Source organism: Nematostella vectensis, chromosome 7 (genome assembly GCF_932526225.1).
Source record: "Nematostella vectensis chromosome 7, jaNemVect1.1, whole genome shotgun sequence".
Taxonomy (NCBI): domain Eukaryota; kingdom Metazoa; phylum Cnidaria; class Anthozoa; order Actiniaria; family Edwardsiidae; genus Nematostella; species Nematostella vectensis.
In genome coordinates this window covers 4,216,684-4,236,623 of record NC_064040.1, presented here as the reverse complement: position 1 = coordinate 4,236,623, position 19,940 = coordinate 4,216,684, and the positions used below count along the sequence as shown (strand labels likewise).

The following is a 19,940-nucleotide window of genomic DNA, read 5'->3' as shown; positions in this document are numbered from 1 at the left end:
TGTAGTTTGGTGCGCTGAGAAGTCTATTGGATGTAGTACAGCTTTCACCATTTTTAGTGTATAATCTTTCAATAAACTTCTCATTGTGCCAAACTCATGCTTGTGTTGCGAGGATTAAGTCTTTTATTGTTTTACTATTTGGATTTAAATGACCTATATGGTATTTTTTTATCTAGGATAATTATCTTTGATAATCGTATCGAAATTTTTGGTCAATGTTTCTCATCGCTAATTGCAAATAGGTTTGGGTAGCCTGTGGTCAAGTGCATTTGCTCGCTTGCGAATAACGTGGCAAGGTGTTAGAACTGTTGTGTGAGGTTTATCCTTTTTACTTTGTTTCTCCCAACCCTTTTGCTTCAATTTCGGATCGTTTTATAGTGGTGGACTACCAAAATATCGTTTTATAGTGGTGGACTACCTTTGGTTTTGTTATTCGGAATTTTGAATGAAGTACACTGCTGATACTGCTGACCACTGGTTATGTAACCTAGATAAATCTGTTCCTCCTCCACGTTTGTATTTTTCATTTAGCAGTTTAGAGCGATTTCCTTTAGTCAGAGATGCGTATTTCATTAGATTGGTCTTGTTTATGATGACAACGGGGCGACTGTGGCCTGTGTGCTTCCGTGGCGCCGTGGTCGCTTCCTGTTGTGGGGTTTCTCTCGCTTTTTGTCGAGAGGATGAGGGTCAGAGTTTTATCAAAACAAATTCTCGTTTGAATTCGAGTGGTCTAGTGCGCTGCGGCAGAGCCGTGTGGACGGTAAGTTAGAAGTGCTTTAGTATGGGTTGAGTTCAGTTGATTTGCGGATAACTTGTGTCTCTTGCATTAAGTTTAAGTGTATAAAAGGAGCTATGTATAACTAGTAATCAGTCAGCCAGTGGCATGAAGGCAACCATTATTTTTTCAACCGTTCAATTAAAGCATGTACATCACAAACTTGCTGGTTCATTTTCCCCAAATAATTGTGATTTGATTTGATCGCTTTCTGAACTACTGTGTTGATGTGTTGATTTAGTATGGTTAAACCTAAATTTGCAGGTGACCCCAATAATGTTATCTGCCTTCTCTTTAGGTCGTTAAGATTAGCTTTGACTACAAGACCACTCTGATGGGCTTAGACAGGAACTCAGAGAAATACTCCAGACTCATGTCAGAGGTAAGGCCAAGAGAGCATGAGATAAGAGAGGGACACTTTGGTATTACCCGCGCGCCATGTCGTTTCTGAATCTGGCTATTTTTAGTAACCACCACCTCATCACTGCTCGTGAGGATTTGCTCCTTTTATTTTGGGTTGGGTGTTGTTGTTTTGCCAACTCGATAAGAATGAAAAGAGATCATGTAAAATAACTCGGTAGAAGAAAACAAGTCTAACTTAAGTTACAAAGATTGGCAAATATACTCACAGAAAGCTAAATCCATGAATAGTTTGACTGTTTTGTTTGTCTGAGCGGCGAAGTCAAGTGAAGAAGAAAAAAAAACCAACGAGCGATAAAATGGCTGTGATACCGCGTTACATTCAAATCCCGTCTCCAGCTTGTATAATAACAACATAATAATATAACATATAATAATAACAAAATCAAAAAAGTACAGTAATATCTCCCTCATTATTTTCTCACTATTACAAAAGCTCAGATACTTCAGCTTGCTGGCTTTGATCATCACAAAGATGCATTCCCTAGCTACAAGGATAGTTTTATGAAATGTATTTTTCTTGGATTCCTTCTCAATTCACCGGAATATTCACAAAAATCAATATCATATCTAATGTCTAACTTACAGATTTCGTTTGACCATTAGGAAGATAATGAATGAAGCAGCAAGTTAGAGCGACAACAGTGTTTGAAGCACGAGGTTTTCCGCTCTTGATTTTTAATGAAGTCTCATTTTCGAAATCTTGCAATCCTCGAAGTACTACATCCCCTTAATAAACCGCAACTGCCCGTATCCTTGATGCTAGAATGAAATTTTTGATGGTATTTGTGCAAATAGGGTGGGTTTTTTTGGTTTCAAGTCACAAAACAGCAACAAACAACAAGATGTAAATGCCAAAGTGCAGGGGTTGGGTAAGTAAAAATGCTCACGCGCTATGGTGGGGTGGTGGTTACTAAAAATAGCCAGATTCAGAATCGACATTTCGCGCGGGTAATACCAAAGTGTCCCTCTCTTATCTTATGCTTTCTTGGTAAGGCTCAATTCATACTACTATTATCTTATGGCCTTATCTTATGCTTTCTTGGTAAGGCTCAATTCATACTACTATTTGTACATTGGGTTCAACGTTGGTTCAGATGTTGCACTTAATAAGTAATGCTCATTATGTTGTGAGTTTTAAAATTGCCTTAAAGGGCGTTTCTTTTATACGAAAATAAAAATACATATGGTGAAAGCTAAGTTTGAGTCAGTGCCATGCTTTTGTATGCTTTTGCATTGCAGCACGATTGATGCAGCCATGCTTAGTGCTGTGCTAAACTTTGTTCTGCTGTGATAAACTAAATTGATTCAGACATTGATTATTTCTGGTAGGTTCACCTACGGTCGGCAGTCAAGCTGAGGGACCTTTGTGCTATTAATGGAGGCGTGTATATCAAAGGCGCTCAGTATATTAGTGCTCTTGACTATCTCCTGCCAATGGAGTATGTGGAGACAATGAAAGTCTTTCACAACGAAGCCCCACAAAGTACAATTGCTGACATATATAGAACATTGGAAGAGGATCTAGGGGTGTCACCAGATGAAGTTTTCTCAAGATTTGATGTGGTTCCCATTGGATGTGCATCGCTGGCGCAAGTGCACAAGGCCATGTTGCATGATGGGAGAACTGTTGCCATAAAAGTACAGCACCGAGATGTACAAGAACATGTGACAGTTGATATTTACACTATAGAGGTACAATATAAAGCTACTTGAAATACTAATCATAGATAGTATGGAACACCATCATTAGAGAAATCTGTTATGGAGTATCCATTCTAGTTCTGAAGTAACAGTTGATATTTATTCTATATAGATATAAATGTGATTTCATCATGATAACTGTTGTTGCTCAATATTAATTTGTAAATTTTCACAGCTTTTATCAAAAGCTGTTGCCTGGGCATTTCCTGAGTTCAAGTTTACATGGCTTGTTGATGAAACCAAAAGAAACCTTCCCCTAGAGCTGGACTTTACACACGAGGGAAAGAATGCTGAAAAAGTAGCCAAGATTTTCAACAGCTGTACATTTTTGAAGGTATGTATTTAATGCTATAAGGCCAGTCACTTAATTAATAAAAGCAACCTACTTCATGGGGAAAGTTCTGTGGGTCCTGGAGGTATCTTATTAACAGAGTTCCACTGTACCGAGTCAGCACAAATAACACAAGTTCATTGATAATAAACAGATTTTCTCAATTGTCATAAATGCTTATTTTAGCACCTTGAGCCCTTACTTGGTTGGATGCTAGCTTATTTAAAAGTGGGGCACTCATCCTAAGTCACTGTCACTTCTTTATTTCAAGTTTAAAATTTTTATTGAACTAAAGGCAGCAGATGAAAAAAGGCTTGAAATTGTCTTGTGGAATGGAAATTCAAGGCATCATAAGTCAGAAAATGGTTGTGAGGTTTTATAAGTAATGAGAAAGAACTTTGTATTTAGTCATTCTCATATTAATTAATTAATTCTTTATATTACTGTATATTTTTAGGGGGGAGCTTTTTTAATATGAACTTTTTCGAAGCAATGTCTTGCTAAAACAAGCATTAACTTTAGTAATTCTTAGCTGCCTTGTAAAAAATAGTAAAATAGTAGAAACACTACTCAGTGACTGCAAAGGTGGTGTGTGGCAATGTAGACCCAGACAAAAAACAATTGACAATTGTTTTGTAGGTGCCTGAGGTTCTGTGGAAATGGACATCACGCCGAGTGCTTGTCATGGAGTTTTGCGAGGGAGGGAAAGTGGATGATATAGAGTTCATGCAAGACCATGAGATTATGTCTGATGAGGTAACATTCAAGTTTGTCATCGTTTCTTTACCTTGCAATACCAACAAGTTTTTTTTAGATTTTTCATATATAAGTCAAATGAAATTAAAGTACAGTACACTCACTGCACCTCGTCCAAAATTGAAGAAATTGCCGTGAACAAACACAAGCGCCCTTTTCGATGTTCCATGTGAAAATGCAAACGGTCAGCAATGATAATAACAGCTTTACAGTTGTGCTAAGTGCGCTGCTTATGCCTAAAAGGTACAAAGTGATTATCACCTTCAAGTTCAGATTAAGAAAAGCATTTACAATACTAATGTATAAGTAAATAAAATGAATTGTGAATCGGAACACTCATCACGTTCAAGCAATTGAAGTCCTTTATTTTGACACTTCTGTTTCTTTTTTCGTTGTTCCTCATTTCTAACTTTTTTCTGGAAAATAAGCTAAGGGTTTTCGAATTTTTTTTTTGAAAAAAAAAAAAACCTTGAAAATTGAGGTGTGGATTATACGCGGGTAAATACGGTATATAAAATCATGGATGTTATCTTGGAGTTTAACATTCAACGTTGCTACGGTAACATGTCTCATAACTCTCTAAGCTATGCAAAGCAAAGTAAGAGTTGCTAACTGTCTCGCACGACACAGGTATCCCGCAAGCTTGGGGAGTTGTACAGTGAGATGATATTCGTGACAGGTTACGTACACTGTGACCCGCACCCTGGCAATGTTCTGGTCAGGAAGGACTGTAATGGGAGTGTGGAGATCGTGTTGCTTGACCATGGATTGTACAATGTGAGTATTGTAGACTTTAATTCGAGATAAAAATGAACTCTGATACTTTTGTTTTGTTTTTGTTTTGAAAATCGCCTTTGAGGATGCGACCTCGTTGAAGGGTAAACGATAATTGAAAATCGAAGGTCATCGCCTTCAGGTCTAACTCTCACGTCTTAAATAACCGGAAAAACGATCTTGCCTTCGGGAAGGGGAAAAACCGTCTTGCCTTCGGGTGAACGAACTTGCCTTCGGGTGAAGAAACGATTCAATAGAGAAGAACGATCTTGCCTTCGGGAAAACGGTCTGAGGTGTATAAGACAGTACATTTCACGTATAACTCTTTGAGCCTTCTACTATTTTATGTCGTCACCGTTCCATTTGCGTAAGATCACGTTTTCCTAGCATCGCCATCGTCGTTGAATCAGGCCCCTGTTGATTAGAGGCTACAGATCTTGACATTTTGTTTTCTCCAGCAACTGACTGACGAGTTCCGTGTCCAATACTGCAAGCTGTGGCAGAGCCTCATTGCGTCAGACGTAGAAGGGATTAAGAAGTACAGCACGGAGCTCGGCGTGGGGGACTTGTACGGTCTGTTTGCGTGCATGCTGACAGCGAGGTCTTGGAATATAATCACTTCAGACGGCATAGACAATGGACCCGTGACCGATCAAGAGGTACGTCACACATCGCACGTCACGCTAGCGCATCTGTCACGCAATGGCATCCCACTTTAAGCCAGACACACCTGCCATGTTACCTGCGTGACATTACTCTGTGTAATGCCACATCACGTCACACCATGCCCGTGTCACGTTACCACATGTATTGTCCCCATTTTACTTCCGGCCGACAATCTCCGATGATTTTTTACGGAAAAAGCGAAAATGTTTTCAAATTTAAGAAGGCAGTGTGTCTATTGGAAGTTTCTCTGAGGATGTGATGATAACTTAGAGCGGGATGGCCTGTTAAATAGCGCGGATTCTGATATATTCTTTTGTCTCTTTTCGGTTGAGGTTTCCGTCGGCCCTCCGGAAGTAAACTGGCGACAATGCGGCTTTAAGACTTGTCTTTGTTGCAGGCGGAGGAGATTCGTAGCGGTGTGGCGGAGTACCTGACCCACATAGCGGACCTGCTGGACCGTGTCCCGCGCCAGCTTCTTCTAATCCTCAAGACGAACGATCTTCTGCGCAGCATAGACCGCCAGCTGCATACGAGTGCGGCTGCGCAGAGCTTTCTCACCATGTCTCGGTGCTGTATACGTGCCGTTACTAAGCAACGCCTGCAAGACTGCGATAGCTGGCACTGCAGGCTCAAGGCTAGATTAGACTCTGTGATTGGTCACTTGAGAGTCACGTGTTATCAGATTTACGTGTCGAATGTTGGGAGGACGTTTAGGTATTTACTCGCGCTTATCAGGGTTTCTGGGTGGAGTTGACACGTGCGGCTTTTAGAATCCTTCATTCTTAAGATTCTCTTTGTTAGAATCCATTTTGTTGGAATCCTTCATTCTTAAAATAGTTTTTCTTACAACCCATTACTCTTAGAATCTTTAATTTTAGAATCCTTCGATCATTCTAAGAAACCATTACTCTTAGAAATCTTATTCTTAGAATTATTTTGTTCTTAGAATCCTTTTTCAAAGACTTATAGCAGCTTTCTTTCAAAATTATCAAAATTATTGCTATATTTTTTAAATAATCCAATTACAAAAGCATTAAGTTTGAACACTGAAAACAGAAAACATGTATTGTTAAGAGGTTATTATCATAATCTATTTTATTCGAATAAGTATTTTTATAACTATATATAATATACTCAGAGCGCCGGGATTAGGGCAAAAAGCTCCATATTTTATTTTATCTTACGGCGTTCAAAAAAAAATTAAACTTTATTTCTAGCAGCTTAGTTGAAGACGCCCTTATCGGGTCTCCTGTGCATGGGGAGGGTGAGAGTGTCTCCTGTCTCCACTTCAATACCCATCAGAAGAAACCCAATAAGAACGTCTGTGACAAGCTGTAGGAAGCCAGTTCTCGGCTTCTGTACTTTTAAAGTTTCCTTTTCTGTACTTTAAGCATAGCGCTTACCACGAGCAGCTAAAAGATTTCAAAAACTTCGTTTGTATTTATTGTATTTGTGAGCTATTTATATTTTGGGATTCCGACATCCGTCAAAGTGAAGCATGTGACGTTTGCAAAATAAAATATAAGTGTTTAATTTTTTTGGCAATAAACATTTTTTTTCAGATGAAATCCTCCCCTATGCTATTCAATCTTGATTGGCTAAGAGAGAAAAAATGCTATCAGCTTCCGTAAATACTGTGAATGTTTTCGCACGCGTAAATGCTTCTCGCGTGTCCAGAAGTTTAATATTGTGCAACAAACAGGTAGTAGTTAACGTGGAGCGAAAACTTCAGGACAGACTACATATTGACTATGCCATACAAAAACACCCTGTATTTTACAGTAATGTTTTATTATTAGTGGTAGTATAGCTGATGATACACTCGCCTAGAGAAAAGTCAGGCCTACTTTTGTTCACCGTATACATACCGTATTTCAATAAAAGGTTGCACTCGAGAATCCTTGTGGAGATGCCGGCAAACATAAGCGTGCGCGCGGAATAGAACGTGCTTGAGCCGGTGTCATCTTGCCGACATAAAATACAGGAAGCACTATTTTAAGGCTTTTATTTTGATATACATTCCTCGGGCAGACCTGTTATTTGGTAATTCAACTGCTATATGGACAAAATTAAATCCATCTGTATTTATCAAGATATTTTACAATACTTCTTAACCCCGCTCTAAGCTAAATTAAAGGGCTTACGAAATCATTTTCCTACCTGATTTATTTTTAGTTGCTTTTCTAAAACACGTCCACTTTGTATCAAGCTGAGCGATACCACAATTCTTTTCGCCGTAATCTCGAACTCAGTTTCCTACTTGTTTTAAAAATGGCGAGTTCTTTACTTGACTGGCCGTTTCCTCGGCCCAAGCCCCCGTTTAGCTACGCGTTGCTGCCGTACAGTCGGTTCCAGTCGTCGTAAGCTTTGAGAGTTTCGGGACCCACGCTTGGCCGGATAATCTGCAGCGAGTTGACAAAATCTTGGAACGTAATGTTACGCACCTGCCAGAGAGAAAAAATACGAATCAACGAGGATCTTTAGAATACATATTATAGTACCTTGATAGTTAGTGAAGTAAACCAATTAAACCAAGAAAACCAGGAAGGCAAAGTAATGTTTGAGAGCACGTCGGAATCCTCCTAAAATTCGTGTAAATCAAAACTTCGATTCTTGCATGAATTGGTTTACTTTCTTAACGCGCGTCGCACAATAACGAGAGCGCTACAAAAGGAATAAAGCACATTCCTTGGACCACTGAAGTCAAGACCGTAGCCAAAGTTTCAAGGCCTACAATGATGATGTCTCAGTGATTGGGTAAAAGCTTGTACCTCATTGGCAGCCATGGATTTGAGCTGGTCGGAGTTCAGGTCTCTGATAGGCCCGAGAGCAGCGTCACGTGCCAAGGCAGTCAAATCGCTCCCAGAATAATGCTCCGTCATCCTGGAAAAAAAAAAGAAAGATCGGGCTGTAGGATGGCAGCCATCGACTTTCAATGGTGCCAGTACTTGCCATCGGGAAAACTTCACATGCCGGTAATTTAGCCAGTATTGTCTAGAGACATGTTGTTTCAAATTAATATCTTGGAAGAGGGAGACAGCTACTATAGCAGTGATGATGAGCCAGTCCTTACATCGCTTTGTACACAGTTGCATTTGCAGGGGTAACAAGCTAGTACGAATTCTAAAAGCTACTGCTTTCCAGTTTCTTGCCAGCCGATCTAGTTCTTACCTTGCCAGACGGTCTAGTCCTGCTGTCTTACCTTGCCAGACGGTCTAGTTCTGCTGTCTTACCTTGCCAGACGGTCTAGTTCTGCTATCTTTACTTGCCAGACGGTCTAGTTCTGCTGTCTTACCTTGCCATACGGTCTAGTTCTGCTGTCTTACCTTGTCGGACGGTCTAGTTCTGATGTCTTACCTTGCCAGACGGTCTAGTTCTGCTATCTTACCTTGTCAGACGGTCTAGTTCTGCTGTCTTACCTTGCCAGACGGTCTAGTTCTGCTGTCTTACCTTACCAGACGGTCTAGTTCTGCTGTCTTACCTTGCCAGACGGTCTAGTTCTGCTGTCTTACCTTGCCAGACGGTCTAGTTCTGCTGTCTTACCTTGTCAAACGGTCTAGTTCTGCTGTCTTACCTTGCCAGACGGTCTAGTTCTGCTGTCTTACCTTGCCAGACGGTCTAGTTCTGCTGTCTTACCTTGCCAGACGGTCTAGTTCTGCTGTCTTACCTTGCCAGACGATCTAGTTCTGCTGTCTTACCTTGCCAGACGGTCTAGTTCTGCTGTCTTACCTTGTCAGACGGTCTAGTTCTGCTGTCTTACCTTGCCAGACGGTCTAGTTCTGCTGTCTTACCTTGCCAGACGGTCTAGTTCTGCTGTCTTACCTTGTCAGACGGTCTAGTTCTGCTGTCTTACCTTGCCAGACGGTCTAGTTCTGCTGTCTTACCTTGCCAGACGGTCTAGTTCTGCTGTCTTACCTTGTCAGACGGTCTAGTTCTGCTGTCTTACCTTGCCAGACGGTCTAGTTCTGCTGTCTTACCTTGCCAGACGGTCTAGTTCTGCTGTCTTACCTTGCCAGACGGTCTAGTTCTGCTGTCTTACCTTACCAGACGGTCTAGTTCTGCTGTCTTATCTTGTCAAACGGTCTAGTTCTGCTGTCTTACCTTGCCAGACGGTCTAGTTCTGCTGTCTTACCTTGCCAGGCGACCTAGTTCTGCTGTCTTACCTTGTCAGACGGTCTAGTTCTGCTGTCTTACCTTGCCAGACGGTCTAGTTCTGCTGTCTTACTTTGCCAGACGGTCTAGTTCTGCTGTCTTACCTTGTCAAACGGTCTAGTTCTGCTATCTTAACTTGTCAAACGGTCTAGTTCTGCTGTCTTACCTTGCCAGACGGTCTAGTTCTACTGTCTTACCATGTCAGACGGTCTAGTTCTGCTGTCTTACCTTACCAGACGGTCTAGTTCTACTGTCTTGCCTTGCCAGACGGTCTAGTTCTGCTGTCTTACCTTGCCAGACGGTCTAGTTCTGCTGTCTTACCTTGCCAGACGGTCTAGTTCTGCTGTCTTACCTTGCCAGACGGTCTAGTTCTGATGTCTTACCTTGCCAGACGGTCTAGTTCTGATGTCTTACCTTGCCAGACGGTCTAGTTCTGCTGTCTTACCATGTCAGACGGTCTAGTTCTGCTGTCTTACCTTGCCAGACGGTCTAGTTCTACTGTCTTACCTTGTCAGACGGTCTAGTTCTGCTGTCTTACCTTACCAGACGGTCTAGTTCTGCTGTCTTACCTTGCCAGACGGTCTAGTTCTGCTGTCTTACCTTGCCAGACGGTCTAGTTCTGCTGTCTTACCTTGCCAGACGGTCTAGTTCTGCTGTCTTACCTTGCCAGACGGTCTAGTTCTGCTGTCTTACCTTGCCAGACGGTCTAGTTCTGCTGTCTTACCTTGTCAGACGGTCTAGTTCTGCTGTCTTACCTTACCAGACGGTCTAGTTCTGCTGTCTTACCTTGCCAGACGGTCTAGTTCTGCTGTCTTACCTTGCCAGACGGTCTAGTTCTGCTGTCTTACCTTGCCAGACGGTCTAGTTCTGCTGTCTTACCTTGCCAGACGGTCTAGTTCTGCTGTCTTACCTTGCCAGACGGTCTAGTTCTGCTGTCTTACCTTGCCAGGCGGTCTAGTTCTGCTATCTTACCATGTCAGACGGTCTAGTTCTGCTATCTTACCTTGCCAGGCGGTCTAGTTCTGATGTCTTACCTTGCCAGACGGTCTAGTTCTGATGTCTTACCTTGCCAGGCGGTCTAGTTCTGATGTCTTACCTTGCCAGACGGTCTAGTTCTGATGTCTTACCTTGCCAGACGGTCTAGTTCTGCTGTCTTACCTTGTCAGACGGTCTAGTTCTGCTGTCTTACCTTGCCAGACGGTCTAGTTCTGCTGTCTTACCTTGCCAGACGGTCTAGTTCTGCTGTCTTACCTTGTCAAACGGTCTAGTTCTGCTATCTTACCTTGTCAAACGGTCTAGTTCTGCTGTCTTACCTTGCCAGACGGTCTAGTTCTACTGTCTTACCATGTCAGACGGTCTAGTTCTGCTGTCTTACCTTACCAGACGGTCTAGTTCTGCTGTCTTACCTTGCCAGACGGTCTAGTTCTGCTGTCTTACCTTGCCAGACGGTCTAGTTCTGCTGTCTTACCTTGCCAGACGGTCTAGTTCTGCTGTCTTACCTTGCCAGACGGTCTAGTTCTGATGTCTTACCTTGCCAGACGGTCTAGTTCTGATGTCTTACCTTGCCAGGCGGTCTAGTTCTGCTGTCTTACCTTGCCAGACGGTCTAGTTCTGCTGTCTTACCTTGTCAGACGGTCTAGTTCTGCTGTCTTACCTTGCCAGACGGTCTAGTTCTGCTGTCTTACCTTGCCAGACGGTCTAGTTCTGCTGTCTTACCTTGTCAGACGGTCTAGTTCTGCTGTCTTACCTTGCCAGACGGTCTAGTTCTGCTGTCTTACCTTGCCAGACGGTCTAGTTCTGCTGTCTTACCTTGCCAGACGGTCTAGTTCTACTGCCAGACGGTCTAGTTCTGCTGTCTTACCCTGCCAGACGGTCTAGTTCTGCTGTCTTACCTTGCCAGACGGTCTAGTTCTGCTGTCTTACCTTGCCAGACGGTCTAGTTCTGATGTCTTACCTTGCCAGACGGTCTAGTTCTGATGTCTTACCTTGCCAGACGGTCTAGTTCTGATGTCTTACCTTGCCAGGCGGTCTAGTTCTGCTGTCTTACCTTGCCAGACGGTCTAGTTCTGCTGTCTTACCTTGTCAGACGGTCTAGTTCTGCTGTCTTACCTTGCCAGACGGTCTAGTTCTGCTGTCTTACCTTGCCAGACGGTCTAGTTCTTCTGTCTTACCTTGTCAGACGGTCTAGTTCTGCTGTCTTACCTTGCCAGACGGTCTAGTTCTGCTGTCTTACCTTGCCAGACGGTCTAGTTCTGCTGTCTTACCTTACCAGACGGTCTAGTTCTGCTGTCTTACCTTGTCAAACGGTCTAGTTCTGCTGTCTTACCTTGCCAGACGGTCTAGTTCTACTGTCTTACCATGTCAGACGGTCTAGTTCTGCTGTCTTACCTTACCAGACGGTCTAGTTCTACTGTCTTGCCTTGCCAGACGGTCTAGTTCTGCTGTCTTACCTTGCCAGACGGTCTAGTTCTGCTGTCTTACCTTGCCAGACGGTCTAGTTCTGATGTCTTACCTTGCCAGACGGTCTAGTTCTGATGTCTTACCTTGCCAGACGGTCTAGTTCTGATGTCTTACCATGTCAGACGGTCTAGTTCTGCTGTCTTACCATGTCAGACGGTCTAGTTCTACTGTCTTACCTTGTCAGACGGTCTAGTTCTACTGTCTTACCTTGTCAGACGGTCTAGTTCTGCTGTCTTACCTTACCAGACGGTCTAGTTCTGTTGTCTTACCTTGCCAGACGGTCTAGTTCTGCTGTCTTACCTTGCCAGACGGTCTAGTTCTACTGTCTTACCATGTCAGACGGTCTAGTTCTGCTGTCTTACCTTACCAGACGGTCTAGTTCTACTGTCTTGCCTTGCCAGACGGTCTAGTTCTGCTGTCTTACCTTGCCAGACGGTCTAGTTCTGCTGTCTTACCTTGCCAGACGGTCTAGTTCTGCTGTCTTACCTTGCCAGACGGTCTAGTTCTGATGTCTTACCTTGCCAGACGGTCTAGTTCTGATGTCTTACCTTGCCAGACGGTCTAGTTCTGCTGTCTTACCATGTCAGACGGTCTAGTTCTGCTGTCTTTCCTTGCCAGACGGTCTAGTTCTACTGTCTTACCTTGTCAGACGGTCTAGTTCTGCTGTCTTACCTTACCAGACGGTCTAGTTCTGCTGTCTTACCTTGCCAGACGGTCTAGTTCTGCTGTCTTACCTTGCCAGACGGTCTAGTTCTGCTGTCTTACCTTGCCAGACGGTCTAGTTCTGCTGTCTTACCTTGCCAGACGGTCTAGTTCTGCTGTCTTACCTTGCCAGACGGTCTAGTTCTGCTGTCTTACCTTGTCAGACGGTCTAGTTCTGCTGTCTTACCTTGCCAGACGGTCTAGTTCTGCTGTCTTACCTTGCCAGGCGGTCTAGTTCTGCTATCTTACCATGTCAGACGGTCTAGTTCTGCTATCTTACCTTGCCAGGCGGTCTAGTTCTGCTGTCTTACCTTGCCAGACGGTCTAGTTCTGCTGTCTTACCTTGCCAGGCGGTCTAGTTCTGCTGTCTTACCTTGCCAGACGGTCTAGTTCTGCTGTCTTACCTTGCCAGACGGTTTCTGCTGTCTTACCTTGCCAGATGGTCTACTTCTGCTGTCTTACCTTGCCAGGCGGTCTAGTTCTGCTGTCTTACCTTGCCAGACGGTCTAGTTCTGCTATCTTACCTTGCAAGGCGGTCTAGTTCCGCTCCGCTGAGTGGGTTATGGTGCTTTGCCAGCAATTTGGTGAGAAGTACTTTCCTTGTCTAGCGATGCAATAGAAAAATACATGTTACTTGAAGCACAATATTATCTCAAGAATAGTGTTCGATCATCAGCTTACCTCCTTATCTGGGAGTGGGATGTGAATTCTTTTCACCATACGTCTGAAAGAAAATCAATTGCGTTGGATTGTAGTAGACCAAAGTTTGCAAACAATCCTAATTACAAATAATCTTACTAATTATTTCAGGAGTGTTTCTCCTATGGAGTAACCATGCCTTAAACATGGCTTTCATACAGTAACCATGGGCTACAATACAGTAACCATGCCAACCATGTTATAACCATGATAAAGATACAGTAACCATGGCGACCATACCGTAGGGCGGCGTCATCAAGCTCCTGCGGCCTATTAGTGGCGCCCATCACAAGAATACGTTCCTCTGGGTCCCCAACAACCTGGAAAGTCAGAAAAACATTCAGCTAAAAAATCCAATTATCATTTCATTGTTGCCTTATATTAATAACATTCAAAAGACAATAATTTTTGTTTTCAGTTATTAGTGATTCAGATGTACATTTGAATGGCTTTATCATACAGCTCAATGGGTGTAATACAATTCAATGAATTTAACAATAAATGTTACAGTTCGATGAGTTTAACATAGAGTTAATAGCGATTAACACACTGTTCAATGAGTTTAACATACCCCATCAAATGAAACAAGGAACTCAGTCTTGAGTCGTCGGCTGTGTTCATGCTCTCCTTCTCTTCTCTCAGTCAGAAGGGAGTCTACTTCATCTATTGTGAAAAGTGAAGTAGTGAGTATTCTATTGTTGATATAAATCACAAATTTGTATTTAGGTACTTAGTTTTTAAAACAACAGGGATGCCAGAGAATGTACAGCTTGCTTCCTTATAACACATACAGCAAGATCGTGTAAGAGTATACAAGTTGAATTCTTTTTCAACATCCCCAACAACATAATTCATGTATATATTGTTAGTGTTGTTGATGATCTATCGATCATCTATCATGCATTGCATGTCATAAGAAAGTGTTTGGCTTTAAAACACAAACTTTGCTATGATTCTATCTATTCTTACCAATAAATATAATACTAGGTTGCAGTTCTCTTGCAACTGCGAATAATGCACGGACTAATTTCTCTCCTTCTCCAACCTAGGAACACACAAATCCAGAACATTGACCATACATTCCAGTACCAAATTCATAAAATCCATTTTAAACGTCATTACTAAAGGTGAAAATTAGCTTCAGGATAAATTGCTACGGAAGTTAATAATATGCAGATAATTTCTTAGTGTACTGTGGGTATTCAAATCCGCCAATCTTTTTTTCTGAAATCTGCCGATCCCCTTAAAGTTAAATTTTCAAGCTTACCCATTTAGATGTGAGAATAGAAGCACTGATGTTAAAAAACGTTGCATTTGCTTCGCTAGCGACAGCTTTAGCCTGTTGGTTGAAAAGTGAAGACAAACTAGTTTAACAGGGGGAAATACTGAGAGCCCAATTCACACAAAACATGTTTTACCAGCATGGTTTTCCCATTTCCAGGAGGGCCAAATAGTAGAAGTCCTCTCGCTGGTGCACGTAGCCCAGTAAAAAGCTGCAAATTGGCAAACACAACATGAGGGGAGTTTGTTATTGGTAATTATTTATATTTTCCAAATAATAATAGCAATTAAATTCAGCTCTTACTAGAACTTAAAATTATTTTGGCTGATGCACTTAATTTCTACTTTTTATTTGTTCTTTAATTTAATCTAAAAAATCTCACTGCAAAATACAGGGTGTTTTTGTAAGGCATAGTCTATGTCCAGACCACCATATAGATAAAGTGTTGCTTTTGATAGTACATAAAGCAGTTACAATATGGTAGATGTTTGCTTTACCTCAGGCCTTAAAGAGGGTAGAATAACAATCTCCTGAAGAGCTTTCTTGGCATTGTCGACACCAGCTGTAAACAATCAATACTTCAATGGTTAATTCCCAAAGGTAGAGTTCTATGTACACAAACAAAAACACACACTTACCAATATCACTAAAATGAACTGCTGGACCACTGAAAAAAGGCCAAAGTTAGAACTTTTGAAACAAATGGGGCATGAACAGTAGACACTTTACTAAAGTGCTACTTATGTAAATTACTAACTGGTGTACACTTTAAAGTTGTCAAAAAAGAAAGAATATTAGAATGAATGTTTACACCTGGGGTTTATGACCATAGAAACGTTAGGGGACCTTTTTTGTATCTGATTTTTGCTCAAAATCCACAGAACAGTCCCTGGGTAGGACTTTCCATTAATAAATGATATTCACCTTTCTAAGATTTCATCCATGATAATATTTGCTAACTTGGGGTCTATTCCCTTGAGGTGTGATATCTTCTTTTTCTGTTCATCCACACAGCTTTGTTTGGCCTTGTCCGAGCGCTTGTGAGCAACAGATCTTGGAGGGCGATTGGCCTAGGGGTGTCAGGAGATTAGGCAAATGATTTCTTAGGAAATAAATACTGTATTTTAATTGTAAAAAAATAATAAAGGGATGGTTTATCAACTTTGTTTAATCAATCAAAATATTGTTTCAGATTAATTGTAAAACATTCTATAATCATCTTTGTATTGTTTGAGTTGTATTGCCTAGGTGGCACCATCATTGCAGGCTTTGTAGAATTTTTTCTCCTTACCTGTGGGTTGTATCGCCGAGGTGCAGCCATTGGTGCAGGTTTTGCAGGCTTTGTTCTTGAAGACCCCGCTGTACTGTTGACTGAGGAAGATGAGGACGAGGAAGATGGTGAGGCTTGTGATCTCTTTGTTGTGACTGTAGTTGAGTTTTTGTAAGATTTTGACTGCTTATAAGAAGGCCCAGTGGGTTTGGAGACATCCCATGCTTGTGATGGCTCAGAAGACGTTTTTCTAGCAGAGAGAAGTGGCTGGTCATCCATCATGCCCGCAGACACTAGTAATGCAACTACGATAATAAAAAAAATTATCACTGTTGATCCTAAGTTACATTCCATGGCTGGTATGGTGGCAGCAAAGTGCATGCTGCATTAGTAAAATGAAGGTGTACTCAAAGTATATACCAACCTAGTTCATCCATTCTCTCCCGAGTATTCTCAAGATTAGCTTCCATCTTTTCTTGTAGCCTGCGTGCCTTATCCCACTCCTCACCTACAGCAAAATGAAAACAGATTATTATAACGCACACTCTCATTGGTCATCACAACACTTTTAAATGAAAAATCTTGGCAAATAGCTGTATAATAATTATCTTATTATTGTTGTATGCTTGGAACCTCAAAACATTGAATATGACTTGCAAGCTTCAATCTTAAGCCCTAATATGTTGGAAAAAGTTTGGGTCAATGTGTAATTCCAATAAAGATCCATACCCTCTCCATGGAGTGATTTTTTTTACCCCCCATCCCCGGAATTTCCAATCTAGAGGGTCAAAACTGCCCCCCACCCCCTGGAATTTCAAGATCCCCCAAACTACCCCCATTTATTGTTATTATTTATTTTGATAAAAAGGTCAAGTAAACGCATGTTTGATTGAAACATTTCCTTATTTGCTCACATCAACATCTATAGAGTGTACATCAAGGTCAAAGGTTAGCGTTTTAGATTGTTCTGCTTTATTGTTGACCCATTTGGTTGCTTTTTTAGTTACCCAACAAGACAGGAATTAAAATTTACATTCAATAGCTTGTGTATTGTATAATTCGTGCTATTTGAAAGCCATTTCAGAGATTTCATAGTAAATAAAAATAGACGCTGTGCAAAATACAGACCAAAAGCATCAAATCCAAATTTAAAAAGAAACAGCAAAGATTGGTATTCATTTGAATACGAATTTGATCTAAACTCTTTAGTTGAGCTTCCCTTGATTGCTTCACACAAGATCCAGCGTACAAAACATCGATTGGTTTGCCTGTGTTAAATTCAAGCTTGTTGAAGACTGAAAACGACAAAGCGCCCGTTACAAATTGACTTTGAAACTGTAAAATGAAACAATAAGTTCCAAAATGGCCTGAGAATTCAGTCAGTAAGTACAATACCTGGCCCCCTGTAGAAATCAGATTGCAGCTTGCTACTGCTACTGCTAAGTCCACACCCTAAGGCAACTTGTGTGAGAGGGGCAAGAGGACCAGTGTTGCACAAGAATAAATTCGAGATGGTCAATTCGAGAGTATTTATATTAAGATAATTTGAAAACTAAAGAATTTATTCCTTTTCAACATTTGAGCCCAAGCTGCGCCTCTTCTAAACTATTACCCGACGCTATGGCTAGAATAGGTCTTACCGAAAGTACTTGCTTAATGCAGTTGCATGTCCAACCTGCGTTTATGAGAAACTAGAATCGAAAGTTGAGGATATGAATGCGCTTCAAATGAAGCCCACGCCAGCGTCACACATGGTAATCGATGAGCTGCCTTGTTTGTTTCACATGTGACAAATTTGCACGAGCGAAACTGAGATCCCATGCATCCCGGGTTGTGCATTTCATACAGATGTCTCCTATTCTATTCCATTTGGTTATGCTACCGCCTTTGAACTCTTTTTCTAGACTCCACCCGTTTAACCGTTTCGATTCTTTCAAATAAAAAATACATAAAGTACAAAACAAAAACCTGTCATGATCTAAGTCGCATTTTACTCATAGAGAGAGAGAGAGAAATGCTGGATAGCGGGGGTGGGTGTGGGGCTTGAAAACCCCAAGTCCAGTGAAAAATTTAAAAAATCGTAGACAAAAAAAATACCGTGCGAAATAACTGTCAAAAAAACTGCGAAATTGCAAACTTTTTGATAATGTTTTATTTATAATGCCTATGGGCCTAAACTTGTTCCAATACTGTACCTTCATCAATACATGGTATGAGTAGCCCCAGCCTATGGGCCTGAACTTGTTCCAATACTGTACCTTCATCAATACATGGTATGAGTAGCCCCAGCCTATGGGCCTGAACTTGTTCCAATACTGTACCTTCATCAATACATGGTATGAGTAGCCCCAGCCTATGGGCCTGAACTTGTTCCAATACTGTACCTTCATCAATACATGGTATGAGTAGCCCCAGCCTATGGACCTGAACTTGTTCCAATACTGTACCTTCATCAATACATGGTATGAGTAGCCCCAGCCTATGGGCCTGAACTTGTCCCAATACTGTACCTTCATCAATACATGGTATGAGTAGCCCCAGCCTATGGACCTGAACTTGTTCCAATACTGTACCTTCATCAATACATGGTATGAGTAGCCCCAGCCTATGGGCCTGAACTTGTTCCAATACTGTACCTTCATCAATACATGGTATGAGTAGCCCCAGCCTATGTGCCTGAACTTGTTCCAATACTGTACCTTCATCAATACATGGTATGAGTAGCCCCAGCCTATGGGCCTGAACTTGTTCCAATACTGTACCTTCATCAATACATGGTATGAGTAGCCCCGCCTCCATCTCTTCTATGCCTCTATTGTAAAATTCCACTGCACGCTTTTTTGTTTCCAGGGAGCCTTTTAGTTAGAGAAAAATTACATACATTATACTCAGTAGACACCAGTTCAATCCCCTCTATCTACCCCTGGGAGTGGTCTGAAGAGGACCTAGGGGTGGATGGAGGGTGGACTTTGCCATGGGAGCTTCTTGATATGTAAATCATGGCTAGCAAAGACAAAATCAAAATAATAATAAATATTATTCATTACATTCTTGAATACCAAAGGTTGAAGAATGGTATGACAGATAATGTTATATTCGTGGTGCAATAGCTCAATGGAACAGGCTACATCTCCCAAGCAAGAGAACCAGGTTTGAACCAAGGTCAGATAAACTTGGGATTTATGGTGTACAGACCTGGTTCTTTACATTTGGGATTGTGCATACATTGTCTTCTCGTAAAAGGCAGTTAAGCCAGAGGTCCTGTTTTCATACATTAAAAAAGGTAATTGAATTATACATTACTTAAGTTTATTGTATTTGTTACTATATTAAAATTCATAAGTATCAAATATAAGCTGAAAAAGCATGAATACACATAAACAATTCTCTTAAAGCTAGACTCAGATCGACTGTCAAAGTATTGACTTAATAGATACAGAGGCATGGCTGGTGTGAAAAAAAAGTGAATGTCGTTACAAAGCCCTCACCCTGGCCCTCGTCCACTTCAAGGGCTCTTGCTATGTACGCATAAGCTTGCTTGTGATGTCGTCGCACGTTAAATATCTCCGCCGGTAGCCCATCCTCGTTGTCCTCGCTACTCTGGCCCCTCCTCGGTGGAGCACGAGACGCCATATCTTTTCCTAGCTTCCTTATTTTCGGTAACGGTGGAACTTGGGTTTTGGTTGCTTTTCCAAAAAGTCTCGACCATAAGTTTACAACGAATACAAAATACAATCCATTATATAGAAACACTAGAAAACTACCCACATACTTAGCGGGTATAGCTAAAGGCCTTAGGATATCATTATTCGGCATGGACAATAAATCTTATGGGTATTTTTGGTGGGTATTTTTGCAGGAAATTTCAGTGATTTGGGTTTCTGTCAGTTTCTATTTCTGGAGGTGTCAGCGGTTGACTCAATACGGCTAGTTACTACATATATGGTGC

At 41.6% G+C, this 19,940-nt stretch overlaps 2 protein-coding genes across 3 annotated transcripts; one reads left to right on the top strand and one right to left on the bottom strand.

The window, feature by feature from the left end:
- The first annotated feature begins 461 nt into the window (after window positions 1-461).
- LOC5509742 (aarF domain-containing protein kinase 1) lies at window positions 462-7,324 on the top strand. The gene is made up of 8 exons (XM_001630151.3): window positions 462-760; window positions 1,074-1,157; window positions 2,528-2,890; window positions 3,075-3,233; window positions 3,870-3,986; window positions 4,617-4,763; window positions 5,219-5,419; window positions 5,824-7,324. Exons 1-8 carry the CDS (start codon window positions 590-592, stop codon window positions 6,178-6,180), a joined length of 1,599 nt encoding a protein of 532 aa, XP_001630201.2. The 5' UTR covers window positions 462-589; the 3' UTR covers window positions 6,181-7,324.
- A 92-nt stretch (window positions 7,325-7,416) lies between these two features.
- LOC5500179 (spastin-like) lies at window positions 7,417-19,900 on the bottom strand. Of its 2 annotated transcripts, XM_048729696.1 has the most exons (16): window positions 19,480-19,900; window positions 18,754-18,846; window positions 16,416-16,499; window positions 16,013-16,296; window positions 15,646-15,791; window positions 15,360-15,388; window positions 15,219-15,283; window positions 14,858-14,932; window positions 14,707-14,778; window positions 14,409-14,484; window positions 14,011-14,102; window positions 13,680-13,759; window positions 13,422-13,464; window positions 13,265-13,344; window positions 8,198-8,309; window positions 7,417-7,870 (listed from the first exon to the last, which is right to left on the bottom strand). In XM_048729696.1, exons 1-16 carry the CDS (start codon window positions 19,805-19,807, stop codon window positions 7,751-7,753), a joined length of 1,779 nt encoding a protein of 592 aa, XP_048585653.1. In that variant the 5' UTR covers window positions 19,808-19,900; the 3' UTR covers window positions 7,417-7,750. The 2 variants fall into 2 exon arrangements, with proteins under 2 accessions (XP_048585653.1, XP_048585654.1); XM_048729697.1 differs by lacking the exons at window positions 18,754-18,846; window positions 19,480-19,900 and adding an exon at window positions 18,873-19,405.
- Between the last annotated feature and the right edge of the window lie 40 nt (window positions 19,901-19,940).

Excerpts from the sequence above, each read along its gene's own strand:
- LOC5509742 (XM_001630151.3), top strand. The coding sequence starts at position 590 with ATGATGACAACGGGGCGACTGTGGCCTGTGTGCTTCCGTGGCGCCGTG. Across the intron at positions 1,158-2,527 it reads ACTCCAGACTCATGTCAGAG|GTTCACCTACGGTCGGCAGT; the intron begins GTAAGGCCAAGA and ends TATTTCTGGTAG. Across the intron at positions 3,234-3,869 it reads ACAGCTGTACATTTTTGAAG|GTGCCTGAGGTTCTGTGGAA; the intron begins GTATGTATTTAA and ends ATTGTTTTGTAG.
- LOC5500179 (XM_048729696.1), bottom strand. The coding sequence starts at position 19,807 with ATGCCGAATAATGATATCCTAAGGCCTTTAGCTATACCCGCTAAGTAT. Across the intron at positions 18,847-19,479 it reads TGAAGTGGACGAGGGCCAGG|GCTCCCTGGAAACAAAAAAG; the intron begins GTGAGGGCTTTG and ends TCTAACTAAAAG. Across the intron at positions 14,103-14,408 it reads ACCTAGTATTATATTTATTG|ATGAAGTAGACTCCCTTCTG; the intron begins GTAAGAATAGAT and ends TTTTCACAATAG.